Source organism: Psittacula echo, assembly GCF_963264785.1.
Source record: "Psittacula echo genome assembly, chromosome: 5".
Lineage (NCBI taxonomy): Eukaryota > Metazoa > Chordata > Aves > Psittaciformes > Psittacidae > Psittacula > Psittacula echo.
The window spans coordinates 29,690,449-29,703,764 of NC_137739.1; the positions used below are offsets into that span (position 1 = coordinate 29,690,449).

The following is a 13,316-nucleotide window of genomic DNA, read 5'->3' on the forward strand; positions in this document are numbered from 1 at the left end:
ATGGCTAATATAAATAAGCTTAAATCTCCAGCATACTGTGATTATATGACCACAATACCTCTTCTCCTTCCTTTCCCAATTAATTCATCATATGGAACCAACACTCACAGATTTCCCTTGAAATGATGCTAATGTAAAGGAAAAAAATAGTTCAGTGTTCAACACAGCTGATGAGTGTACAGCAATGTCCTCTTAACAAACAAGCTGGAAGTGCACGAAACAGCCCAGCTTTGGAGGAAGGCGAGTTTCCTCATGGACCTGGTCGAAGATCTGTGCCTGCAAGGCTCACGGGCTTGAAAGCATGTTACAGGCCAGCGAACACCACAAGAGGCTAGGCTGCAAGATGCTGTAAAAAAAGGCCCAGAAGTAAAGCAGTATTTTAAAATGCACAGTATTCCTGGCAAGTCACATGCCTTAAAACTGGAAGTAAATCATTGCGAACTTCAACTTTTGTTTCCACAGAACTTTTTCAATGTTTTTGCTTTCACACACAGGGCCCTGTTCAGCATCTGGCTGCCATGGTGTTTTTCTATCTTGACAATTCACTTCCGTGAGCAGGCATGTAGCCAACTCAAATGAGACTCAACGCAGTGAAAAGCCCTTCAGGTAAACAGTGTGATAAGCTAAACTGCAAAAACGAGACAATGTTTTTGGACTATGAGGCAGTTGCTATGGAGACGGTTGCTAATTAACTGCATTCAGCCAAGAGAACAAAGGGTTTAAGGGCAGACAGGACTCTGTATCTTAGAGTGAGCAATGCATAACGTCTTATGCAATCTGCACATCTATCATATCTGGAATACCTGAGCCTTTGCTTAGGTTGCAGAATACCTTAAGAAATAACAACAGGGTGGTTTATTCCTTTAAATTTCAACTACTTTTTAGGTAATTAATGATCTAACAGTATTTTAAAAACAAAGAAAATCCATACTTAGAAGTCACAGGTATCACGAATCAATGTATTAAATATCAAAATGTTCATTCAGAGTCACTGCTTTCACAGTGTATGGAGTTTGCATGGCAAGGTTTTGGTGGGGGGTGGGCTACAGAGGTAGCTTCTGTGAGAAGCTGCTAGAAGCTTCTTCTGTGTTAGTTAGATAGAGCCAATGCCAGCCCACTCCAAGGTGGACCCGCCGCTGGCTAAAGCTGAGCCCATCAGCAACAGTGGTAGCACCTCTGGGATAACATATTTAAAATGGGGAAAAAGTTACTGTGTGGGAGCACCCAGAAAAAGGAGTGAGAACATGAGAGAGAAACAGCCCTGCAGACACCAAGGTCAGTGCAGAAGGAGGAGACGAGATGCTCCAGGTGCCATAGCAGAGATTCTCCTGCAGTCTGTGGTGAAGACTATGGTGAGGCCAGCTGTGCCCTTGCAGCCCATGGAGGTCCACAGTGGAGCAGATATCCACCTGCAGCCCATGGAGGACCCCACACAGGGGGATGCCCAAAGGAGGCTGTGACCCTGCGCGAAACTCCTGGAAGGACCTGTGGCACCATGAATAGAGGTGCCTACACTAGAGCAGGTTTGCTGGCAGGACTTGTGACCCTGTGGGGGACCCATGCTGGAGCAGTCTCTTCCTGAAGGACTGAAGCCTGTGGGAAGGACTCATGTTGAAGAAGTTTGTGGAGGACTGTTGCATGTGGAAAGGACTCCATGGTGGAACAGAGGAAGAGTGTGAGGAGGAAGGAGCAGCAGAGAATGTGTGATGAACTGACTGCAACTCCCACTCCCCATCCCCCTGTGCTGCTGATGGGGAGGAGGCAGGGAAACAGGGAGTCAAGTTTAGCCTGGAAAGAAGGGAAGGGTGGGGGGAAAGATGCATAAGAGTTGGGTTTATTTCTCATTATCCCACTCCAATTTCATTGGGAATAAATCAAAGTAATTTCTCTAAGTCAAGTCTATTTTACCCATGATGGTAATTGATGAATTATCTCTCCCTGTTCTTATCTCAACCCACAAGTCTTTCTTTATATTTTCTCTCCCATGTCCAGCTGAGGAGGGAGAATGATAGAATAGCTCTGGTGGGCACCTGGCCTCCAGCCAGGGTCAACCCATCACACACAGCTAATAAAAAAGCCATTGAAAAATGACTTCTAAGACAGTACAATGTACCTAATTATTATTCTCTCTTGCATCTTAAAAATTATTATCTTGCACTGCTTGGAAAGCTTAGAATAATTAATTCTTCAATTCCTTCCTAAACAAAGTTCTTAGACATATACCTTGGATCCAAATGCTGTATTTACATTAAAATGGTCTATTCTGAACAGACATTGAATTACATTATTTTAAAGGGCTTTTGGGGGGGGATAGCTATATATTATGATTCTTTACTATTTTGATAATGCACTGTTAGTACCCTAGAAAAAAAAAAACCCCGACGTAAACTTGTCAGAAGTGACATAAATCCCAGAGCAGCATTGTTCCAGCTTATGGAGTCCCTGTGTGTTACTGGGGAAACTACCCATGTGCACAGCAGCCCCTGCAAAACCATGGGCAGGGCACTCACCGAGACCTGATGAGCCTCACTGGTGGATGAGAGCTGCACAGGCACCTCTGTTCAGTGAACGGGCAGATCCTAACTCAAGCTTCAGCCCCAGACTTCAAAAGTTGACCTCTTTCCTAAGTGAAAGCTGAGAAAACCAATAAAGAATGGGTTGCATAACAGAAAGCCCTTGCCATTAAAGATAAAATACATCAGTGCTAACGCAAGACCTCTTTAGGTCTCGATAAATAAGGCAACATCTTTCCCTTTTAAGTCATGAAATATATGATTTACATAAAAGCAGGATTTTTTTACTTTTTTAATGATTTAGATACTGTTAGGATTTAAAAGGTCACAATCAATTTTGAAGTTAAGTCTTTACTAAGGGGAATGGGATGAGTTCACACCCCATATGAGGGTATTACTTCAGCAAAGCTTGTTGCACACCGAATAAGCAGTGTACTAATTTACTACATTAAGGCCTACGGTTTGGGCTTATTTTGACATTTTAAATTATGAGGCATCTGCAAACAGATCCTAAATCTGAACTGCACATGGATTTTCCACACCAGCCAATTCAGATTGCCCCTAGACGTCCCCTCCAGTATTAATCACTCACCCACACTACAGTAGTTCATATTTCTTTTCCAGAAACAGAGGTCTGCAAGATTCTTAAACTCTTGCCTAGAAAACAGAAATTATTACTCATGTGGCAAACTAAGTTTTAAACATATTCTGCTTTAAGTTACACTGCCATAAATCTTAAACAACTCCATTAGATTTATAAGTGTAACAGGACGAAATTGAGCCCAAGATATTTTCTAAATCGGTAATTAAATAGCAGAATTTTAGCTTGGCACAGAGTAAAAACCTCTTAGATTATGTCTTCGGATAAGACTACATACTTTTTTGTTCCTTGAATAATGATGTTATAAACAAATTAAATCATCTTATTTTCACCAGCATCTGTATTACTCTTTAGAAAGACCAGATCTTCTCATGGAGCATCAACATGGGGCTAAATATTGCCTTACTTCCCCATCTACTTTCTTTTCCATAGAAATGTTAGACTCCTTACAGCTACCCATTACTTGTACATAGTATATTGTAACTCAAAGACCTTTACTTATTTCAAGGAACTACTATATTAAACAAATATCTAATAATAATAAAATTGCATTTAGCCAACCCCCTTATTAGAGGTGCAAGGCATCCTGTGGTCACATGCAGAGACTGAACTCTTCGGAAGACGTGGCCTGCTCTCCCAGCACACAGGATGTGGTGCAGGAAGCGTGGTTTTGCCACAATAGCCCTAAGCTCCCCAAGGGTCACTGGATAAAATGCAAAAGGAGCCCCTTCAGTATTAAAATGTAGATGGCACTGGAGGGAAGAGAACTCAGTTCCCAGCTCTGATATAAAACTCTTAGTGACATTGGACAAGTTATTTTGATTTCTCTAGACTTCTTCATTTGTGTAAAGGCAGCTTTTAAAACTTTCTGTCTCATAATCTTAATTGAAGTGTGTTTTTATGGCTATTTTACCTCATTTTTATCTTCACTCAGTATTTCCAGTTTTAATGCATCGTTCCTGTTATTTTGCACTTTGCTGATCTGTTATGCCAGAGTCCATGCCATCCCCACCAGCTCTGTGCATGCACTCTTGCAGAGGTCAGTGGGAGGCTCTGACCTGGGACAACTGCTACCAAATGGGGACTGAGATGAACAGCCTTTGGGACATTCAGGCCATGCCAAGCCAAGCCAAGCCAAAGGTTTTTCTGAACTGTCTCACGTGTTAATGACACTCCTCTGGCTATATAGATCCAGCAGTCTTTTTTCATTGCCTTGCAGGATGGAAAATTCTGCGGGTGGCTCCTCCATATGCTATCCCTTACTGTAATTCTTCTCAGCACTTTCACAGCCTCTCGCGATTAGACCTTCTATAGCTAAAAATACACCATGCAGTCTAAATATGTAACAGACAATATATGCTTGCATGCCTAATAACTATTTTAAATAAAAATAATAGTATTTCTTTGCAGATAGCTCTCACAGTACATTGCATTCACTTGCTAAAGCAAAAAAGGAAGGTCCCAGCTAAGAGGTAGCCAATTTGGTGTGTGTAGACCTCCTCATTGAGGTCTCTTAAATACATTTTAATTGGCCGGAAGGGAACACATCGTATTCACACACACACATTTGTACATGTATGTGCATGCATATATGTATTTAGATATTACTAAGCACTTATTTCACCAAAAGTTGTCCTAAAATATTTATTGCTGACAGTGTATCCAAGGAAGAACTAAACAAATTAAAATGCAACTCTTGTTCAAAGAATTCAATGCTAAAGCTACCAGATCACATAAAGGCACCTGTTAATATGATTCAAAGACTACTTTATGGAAAATTATTTTACTACTTATCTACAGTTGTCAATGATACCCATAAACAACAGTAAGCCCCCTGTCCCTGAGCACCTGAACTTGGTTTAACATTTTCTTTTTCCCAGTGTCTAAGACAATAGAATTCCTGCTAGTCTAAGGTTAAGACTGATACTGAATCCAAGTGGCTGAAAACCACAGTTTCTATTAACGGCGCTTGTCTGAGTCCTTTGTAGGTAAAATTGTAATGGTGTTTGACTGACATCCCAGCAACTCCCATGGTATGCAATGCTTCCTCAGGTTTTCAATTTCCTCATGCATTTGGGATGCATTGTAGTCCCTTTTACAATAGGTCTAACAAGCCATGCTACTTCCCTGTGTTTAAAAGAGCATTTATGAGATTGGATTAGCACATTATATTCGTATCTCTTCTCCTTCCCCAATTCTTAGTATTTTTGCTTACAAAAACATGTCTTTTCATCATCCAATGTAAAAATTTTTGTATTGATCTAGAACAAAACCAGAAAAGCTTCAGAGGAGCCTTTTTGCATTAGCTAAACCATGATTTCTACTGAAAGTCTGTAAACCCTTAATCCATTAGTGTCCTATACAGTCAGACTAAAATCATCTGGAAGCCCAGACTCTGGAGTGTTTCCCTCTGATGTTCCAAACCAAATGTCCCACATTAAATTGTTTGTAGGATAGGAAAATATTCATACAATGGTATGACTACCACTTCTCAAGGGCATCACAAAGAAAATAATCCTGCATCCATCTGAGAGGAAATCCCTGTAAGACACAGTTAAGATACATATTAGTTCTGAATAGCATGGCCCTCAGGGAATTGTGCAAGACTTATGTCACAACCACCACGGCATTTACTCCCCAACAGTTAGCCTGGGCTAATTTCTGTGAGTTGTGGGGTGGAATATAAGCCTATTTCTCAGGAGACTGCATGCCTCTAGAAAACCAAAGATGGTGTAAGAAGTTTTTTGTGCTGCCACTGCTCCTTGTTCCCTGTAGTGTTATTTGTGATCACACCCGCACTGAGCAAATCCACTAGGGGAGAGGGGCAACATCAGGATGAAGTTTCCCTCCCAGCATGGTTCAGATGCCTGGCTTTCACCACTCCTCTCACTGGCCCCAGCTCTGCCTGGCTTGAACAGCCGGCTCGGAGTCTCTGATTCCAGCAGCTCTTGGATGCTGATGCAAGCCATAGTGAGGGTGCTGAATGTGGTGATGGTAGTTAAGGGGTCAATTTTTGATCAGCTGTTTTCTGTTACTGGTCATGTAAGATGCTCTCTGTACTGTCCAAGTCTCTCTCTCTTTATAAGAACAACAGTCTCTATGTTTTCTTAAGTCTTCTGTTTCCATAAGGATGCCCAGAACAGGGGTGCCTAACATAACTCACCTTCCACATCCACACATAAACACTTTACTGGGGATGTGGGTCAATGGGCTGCTGCTATGCTGTGAGATAATTCAGCTGCTAAGAAAGGAGACACTTTTACCATAGTCTCATACTGGTCTCATGAAGAAGAATGCAAACCTGATAGCCCATCATAACCCCCAAGAGCACATAGGCCTTACTTGTCAAAAACTTGTTCCCAGGTTGTCTGAACTAAAAGACATTCACCCTAACATGCTTGTAGGAGGGATCCTAGTTCTGCAAGGAATGAGATCAAATAAACGAGTACATTTTCTTTCCTGCTATCTACGCACAGTATTTTCAGTTATCTTCATCTCTCAGTACTGTGCAACCAGCTAACACACATCAGCTTGATAGAGGCTGTTTCAACTACCTCCTAGCGCAAAAACTCTATTTCTTAAGGCTGCAAAACTATGCCTTCTGCAATTACAGGATCACAAGCTCATCTTGTGAAATCAGTGCTGGAGGAAAAATAAGCTAATATAAATCACAGTAGACAATCATAGAAACGCATCCTGGATGTTCTAGTGAAGTTGCATCACTTCAGTGCTCTCCTGCTAACACGTGTCATTTCTAAAGAAGGGTTTTACTAAAGGAGCAATGTCATAAAGGCAAAACATCCTCTTACTCTGGTAAGTAAAGCCACTTGAATAGAACTAGCCATTAAATTACTCTTAAGCAGCAAATGCCTGATCTGAACCTGCCCTTGTAGTTTCCACTTTGTTCCAGACAAGAAGTGAAGTTGCTAGTAACTCTAATGTTGCTAGTCCTCCATACAAGGATACCTAGTAAATGCTGGGAAAGTTGGGCAGCAGCCATACAGTTTACTTGACACTGTTTCCCACAAACAAGCTATTAACAACTTTCTGCGAGTTCTTCTTTATATGGATGACCAAAGAGAACATACTGAGTAAAGAGGACAAAAGCCAGAGAGCTAAAAAGCACTTTCAGTGTATGTCCTGCTCTCTTTAATGCATAATTTTCCAGCAAAACCTTCTCATATAACTTCTCATTTCCTTTGGAATGCATCATTTTCCTGACCAAACACAGCCAAATTGAGTACTTGATCACTGTGCCATGTATGACCTTGCACAACATTACTCACTCATTCAGATGTGGTCCTTCCCACAGCCTGCTCTATTTTGCCTGATCCCCTGGTAGGAGCTGATACCCTTACCACGCTCAACTCTTACAGTCTCACGTAGATTTTTCTCTTGAGGACGCAGCTTATGGCAGAGGTTGTGAGGGGAAGTGAAGGAAATTCTCTATTTCCTAAAGATTCTGCCACTTTACCCAAACCATTGATGATTTACCCTTGAAAGCACAAACAGAAAGATTAAACCCTGTTCCCCCACATTTCAGAACCTCAAAAACAAGTAAGCCCAATACCCTTAATTCCTAATGACAGCAGTGTCTATCGCTCAGCTCACAAAGCCAGATTGCCTTCTTATATGGACAGCATGCTGATGTAACAAGAACATCACCAGATTGCAGAAATGCTTTATAGGCAGATTTGTTCATAATTTGAGAAATTTAAGTACTAACTTTTCAAACAGCCACCGTATCTTTGGACCTTCATTTTCTTCACTTTTAACTGATTGCTCTGCACAGGCTTGCAGCCTGCCTTCATGCATGTGCTGTGCAATGATGTAATACAGTGAGCAATCACAGGATTGCAAGAATGTTTCTAGACAGATTTGTTTACAGTCTAAGAAACCCAAATGCTAACTTTCATAATAGGAGTCCTATCTCCAGTGCATTTTGTGTGTGTTGCTGTGAGACCAAAAAGAAAAAAGAAAAAAATACAAGAGCGTATCTTTGCACAATGATTGCAGTAACAGAGGAATAAACATGCAACCTGATACTCCACATCTGGTATTTCATCACTCCAAATACCTTATTTGCATTCAAATACATTTAATACTGTGGAAACTTTATAAGGTAGTGATGTCTTTATAGAGGCAGTAACTTGCATGGAACTTTTAAAATTAAAAGCAATAGTAAAAATAATTTGTAACATATTGCTGCATTGTTTATAAAGATACTTACCTTGCACTTTCCTAACAGAAACTCAGAAAGACACTCAACAATAGTTAGCTACAGAATCACACAAGCCTATAGAATAGGACTTCTTTGCAAATGTACTACTTCAAAGCTAAATTTTAATATTCAGTTTATACAAAGTATAAAAGTGGAAATGAAGACTGTTATTACTCATCAGGCAAAAATTCTATCATCTGAGCAGAAATTTTAATGAAAGTATCATTTTCCCTTTATTGTCATGGCAATGCAGGCCAAGAGATTTTATGCATGACCTAATAAACATATACAACAGTTTTGAAAGGCTGCTATGCACCTTCTCACGTTAATTAGTGCTCATTCTTCTCTGTAAAAACAACCAAACATTCTACAAAACTTCCTCTACACATAATCATTAATATACTCCTAAGTTGTTTTGTTGCAGTGATAAATACCCCCAATGCAAATCACAGTGACTAATTTCATTCATATTGGAAGAGCTGTTTACAGTTCTCAAAAATGAAGATCAAACTCTTTCCTTGCCTTAAAGGCAAAAGCCACCTTTGCTACCTTTAGGCTAAGTTAGTAACACTGATAGCAACATGTCTACAGGCGTTACTACACTTGCTACCAACTTCCATTACTGTGACATTCTCTTCAGAGCAGCACTAAAGCTGTGTCCTGCTATGGCTAAATTAAAAAAAAAAAAAAAAAAAGATGCAAACACAAACATGCACACAGGGCCAAATCCATTCCTGTGGTAACTCCGGTGACTTCAGTGTTACACCAGGGATAAAAGCAGGGCTGCATTTCACAGCAGCTTTCATTCTTGTAATCTTTTCCAAAACACTCTCTCAGGAGCAAAGACAAGCACAGGCAAATATCCTGCCAGTAAGTGAGTTCACAGGAATTGCTTACAAGTAACTAAACTGTCAGCAGTAGAAGACCAACAATGGAACAAAGTACAAATCCAGGAGAGCCAATGCCCTCTAATGGGCTACAGTTTTACTATGTGCTGGGTAAAACAGGACACAGAAATTCATCGGAATTGATGTCAGAGGGGAGGCAAATTATAGGGTGTCCCACTTTGTACTTTGGGATGATATTTATGTTTTATCAATACTTCTTTTGAAGCAATACAGCTGAAAATAATTCTTACAAATATCTTGCAAGACAAATGAAAATGGGTTTAAGAGTTCTTTCCTCTGTGGGCTACAAAAAAAGGAGTGTGAGCTTCCACAAAGAGTGAGCATCTATTTATAGCTGTATTCCTCTATCCTCTTTCAAGCTTTCATATTTATTCCCTCCTCACCTTATTTTATTTGCTACAAGCTAACACTGTACTAGGAGTAAAACCAAAACTGTAAGACCATCAGAACCACACAAGCACACACACACACAGAGGAAGGGGGAAAAGGAGTGATGGAGAGTACTTTCCTGAAGAAAGCTTATCACTGATCCCTTGGCCTTACAGCGCACTCCTTTTCTCCCAAAAAATTCCAAACTGTATTTCCTGGAATTTGCCCCTCTGAACCAAAACAAGCGTCTTTGCTTCTTACCCAATCACTGCCTATAAAATTAAAAACAAGAGTTGAATTAAGTTTTTGTTTTGTTTTCTGAGGGTTTCTTCAAGGAGCCATGACGCCGTACTGGTGGCAGGGTCAGCAGGAGCCTGAAATGCTCCTGGTCTTGCACAGGTCATGACATTGTCCTTACTGCCCAAGGATGCTCCAGGGCCAAAAAAGTCAAAACATCCCCTTCCCCCTCCCCAGTCACAAGGCCCTTGCCCCTCTTCTGTGGGGTAGGATTGAAAGTCTTTTGTTCTCCCAGTCCTCCAGTGCCGTAAGTTACTTCTTTGGGAAAGCAAGAGGAGAGGAAAATGCCCTCCCCTCCCCTTCCCTACCCTCCTTCCCCAAGATCACAGCTGTAGAGGAACAGGTGAAGTGATCCAGGCTGCCCAGGGAGGTCACAGATGTCCCTCAGTACCACGGGGGCCGCTCTGCCAGGGGGGCCACACTGCTGCTGCCCAGGTGGCACCATGGGCAGACACCCCTCAGCTACCCACCTTACATGCCCCCAAGAATTACAAGCTCCCTGGTCCTTCTCAAGCAGTCCTTCAGGTTCCCCAGAGCTGACTCACCAGGAGCCTGTACACAGCCCTCTGAGAAACACCACTTTTAAGGACAGCTTTAGGCCACCAGAAAGAGAAGTGAAGAAACCCTGGCTTCTGCTTACATGAATGTCACAAAGCTCTCATTAAACCAAAGGCAGAGACTTAAATATTTCTTCATGCAAAATCTCTGCTCTTCTCAAAGTCTCTTTTCAAAGAGAAAAAACTACAATTGCTTAACTTAATCCACACAGAGTGATCATTACATTTGTCTCCGTGAAGATCATATTTGTTCTACTGCCTGTATCTAAAGGTAATTTCAGTTAGAAAATGAAATGATGCTCTCTTGACCTTTTGTCTTACGTGGTTCATGAATTACTAACACATTACAATATTGCCAACACTATAGAAGCTTAGAGATACTGCAATGTCTCTCTTGTAAGTGAAATAAACTTGGTATGCCACTAAAAGGCATTAAATTATTTTCATTATGCCACACAGAATCTAAAACACTTACACTGTTTTGATTTCAAAATCCTTGGAGAACAATTATGCTTTCAGGGCCATAAGACTCTATTAGAAAGTCCTCAGAAACCTAGCATGGTTTCAATAAATCCTCAGACACTACAAAGCAGTTACTCAGCTTGAAGAATGAAAACATGAGTTCATCCACTGCAAAGTCAGGATGTAAATTCTGCTCTTACAGTACCCTGCACTTCTTAACACATCTTTTTCTTCCCAAACTGGGCAATGCTCTGAGTCAAGTTTTCAGCATCAAACACACATGCCTCTTTTTATGATTGCAAATAAGCAATATTTGATTTAGATGGGCATATATACTTACATATTACTAACTCGCAGTATTAATAGGCAACTAGATATGCATAAATAGATTTATACATATATAATTTAACAAATGTTAGCATTCAGGATTAGAGAACCATTAAATTAAATCAGTGCTTGTCAAAATGAATGGATAAATATGTTAATTTATTTAATCTATGCAATGGCACAAAGGATGGTTCAAAGCACTAAAAATCAGATTTCAGGGGTGATTACCGTGGTTGTAGGGATCCTGATTTTAAAAAATGCATCCACCCTTATTTTGGCTGATGAGGCTGTTCAAGCCTAAGTAGAGCTTTTGAGCAGAAATACACAATAAGCTTGTTTGCATATACATGCTTATGTCCTCCTAGAAAGAGCACAACCTTCTAATTAAGCAAATCATCTCCCCTTTCCAAAGGAAAATAACAACACCAGAACGCAATCAAAACAGGCAGAAATGGGCGAGAAGGAGAGGACAAGAGAAGTTATATTCCCCTGTGCAGGGAGAGGAGGGGAGGGGTGGGGAGAAATAAGAGGGTTAAAAACACAAGCAAACACCAGGCAGGAAGCCGGGGCCCAGCAACTTTCTGCCAGGGGCAGCTGAGATGCTTCATCACAACTCTCTTGTTGCAGACACGCTGGTTGGTGTGGCCATGGCCAGGGTCACATGGCAGCTGCGTGAAGAGGCCAGGGGGGCCGTGGCAGCCTCAGCAGCAGTGTCCCCATTTCCATGACCTCTGTGGGGCGCGGGGGCACAGCTGGCGGCAGCTGCAGCACCATCTGCTCGGAGCTGCACACCCCCGGCCCCCTCTGCCTCAGATTGCCCAGACAGGTAGGGGCAAGGCCACCGGCCCCCCTGGAATGAAGAGACAGAGCAAGGGCTCTGCCGCCCACAAAGAAAAGTTTGGAAAAGGAGCGAGAGGGCTGAGGGGAAAGCTGGAGAGCTGGTGCAGGCAGACGTCAGTATCCCTCCACGCAGCCTGTATTTACAGAATGCTGTCAGCATGTCATCTGATTTATAGCAGTTTGCACAGAGGGAAGAGGAAGGAAAAAAAAAAGAAGAAAGGCACAAAGCACCCCTAACTTGCCTCATTCATCAAGAGGCTTCTGAACACAAGAACTTCATCACTTTGCAGTTTAATATTGCCTGTTCTGCCACATGACCACGCAGACTGTGTTTCCCTGTTTTCCCTTCTTCACCATTATTGAAAAATAAAGAAAAATGCTTACTTTTTCTAATGCTTGAGGAGTGACACGTTTAAAAGCTTCCTTTAAACATTCCCATTCAGCCACATCATAGCATTCATTAAAGACCCAATTCTACGCCAATATTGCTTCCTAGTACTCGTGGTGAAAGGACTGGTTTGGACAGTCCTGAACAAAGCACCAGCCCAGCTAAGCTCCCTCAGCTTCACAAATTTCCTTCAAGATTTACTCCAAAAATATCAAATCAGAGTCAGGGATTTTGTGTAAAAACAAGCTGGGCTTTGCAGTTCTCACTGAGACAATTATTTCCAACGGCTAAATGGGTACCACTTACCATACATTTTGCCTTCATCTGATAAGATGATTTTCCTCCTCCCACATGGTGGATAGATAGCTAGAGCCTCCTGAAAGCTCTGTTCAATGTCAGGGCTCCAGACACCTTCTGCATCATTGTCAATAGGTTTATCTGCAGAATCACTCATTCTTTCAATATCTTCGGCAGGACTCTCGCTGCCGCTCCAGCTGCTGGGCTCAATGGTGGTGGCTGTGGTCTCCAAGCCTAAGCCTGGAGTCTTAAAGGGTATAAACCTACAAAACAAACAAACAAACAACCCCAAAAGGCATTAAAGACATGGAACTTCAGGCAAGCATTTCTGTCTACTTCTGATGCTAACTTAACAGCAGCTCAGCAGTAACGGCAATTACACAAGCATGGGAAGCACCCAGGAAAAGTAAAAAATTAATAATCATTCTACCTCAAATCAGGAGAGATAAAAGGATAAGTTGTCTGAAGGGGGACTCTTTACCACATTTTCTGTGTGCAGAGCATCAAGTTGTTTTTCACAGTCAAGGTGGGTCTTA

General features: G+C 41.5%; 1 protein-coding gene across 2 annotated transcripts in view; it reads right to left on the minus strand.

Annotated features, from left to right (window-relative positions):
• TEAD1 (TEA domain transcription factor 1) overlaps nt 1-12,982 on the minus strand; it is a gene marked incomplete at both ends in the record, with an annotated part of 100,632 nt that extends 87,650 nt beyond the window's left edge. The window contains one exon of one of the 2 annotated variants that reach the window (XM_080619582.1): nt 12,786-12,982. In XM_080619582.1, coding sequence (XP_080475708.1) covers nt 12,786-12,937 — 152 coding nt within the window. The remainder of the gene's footprint in view (nt 1-12,785) is intronic. The other variant, XM_080619581.1, reaches the window with a different exon arrangement.
• Nucleotides 12,983-13,316: the final 334 nt, after the last annotated feature.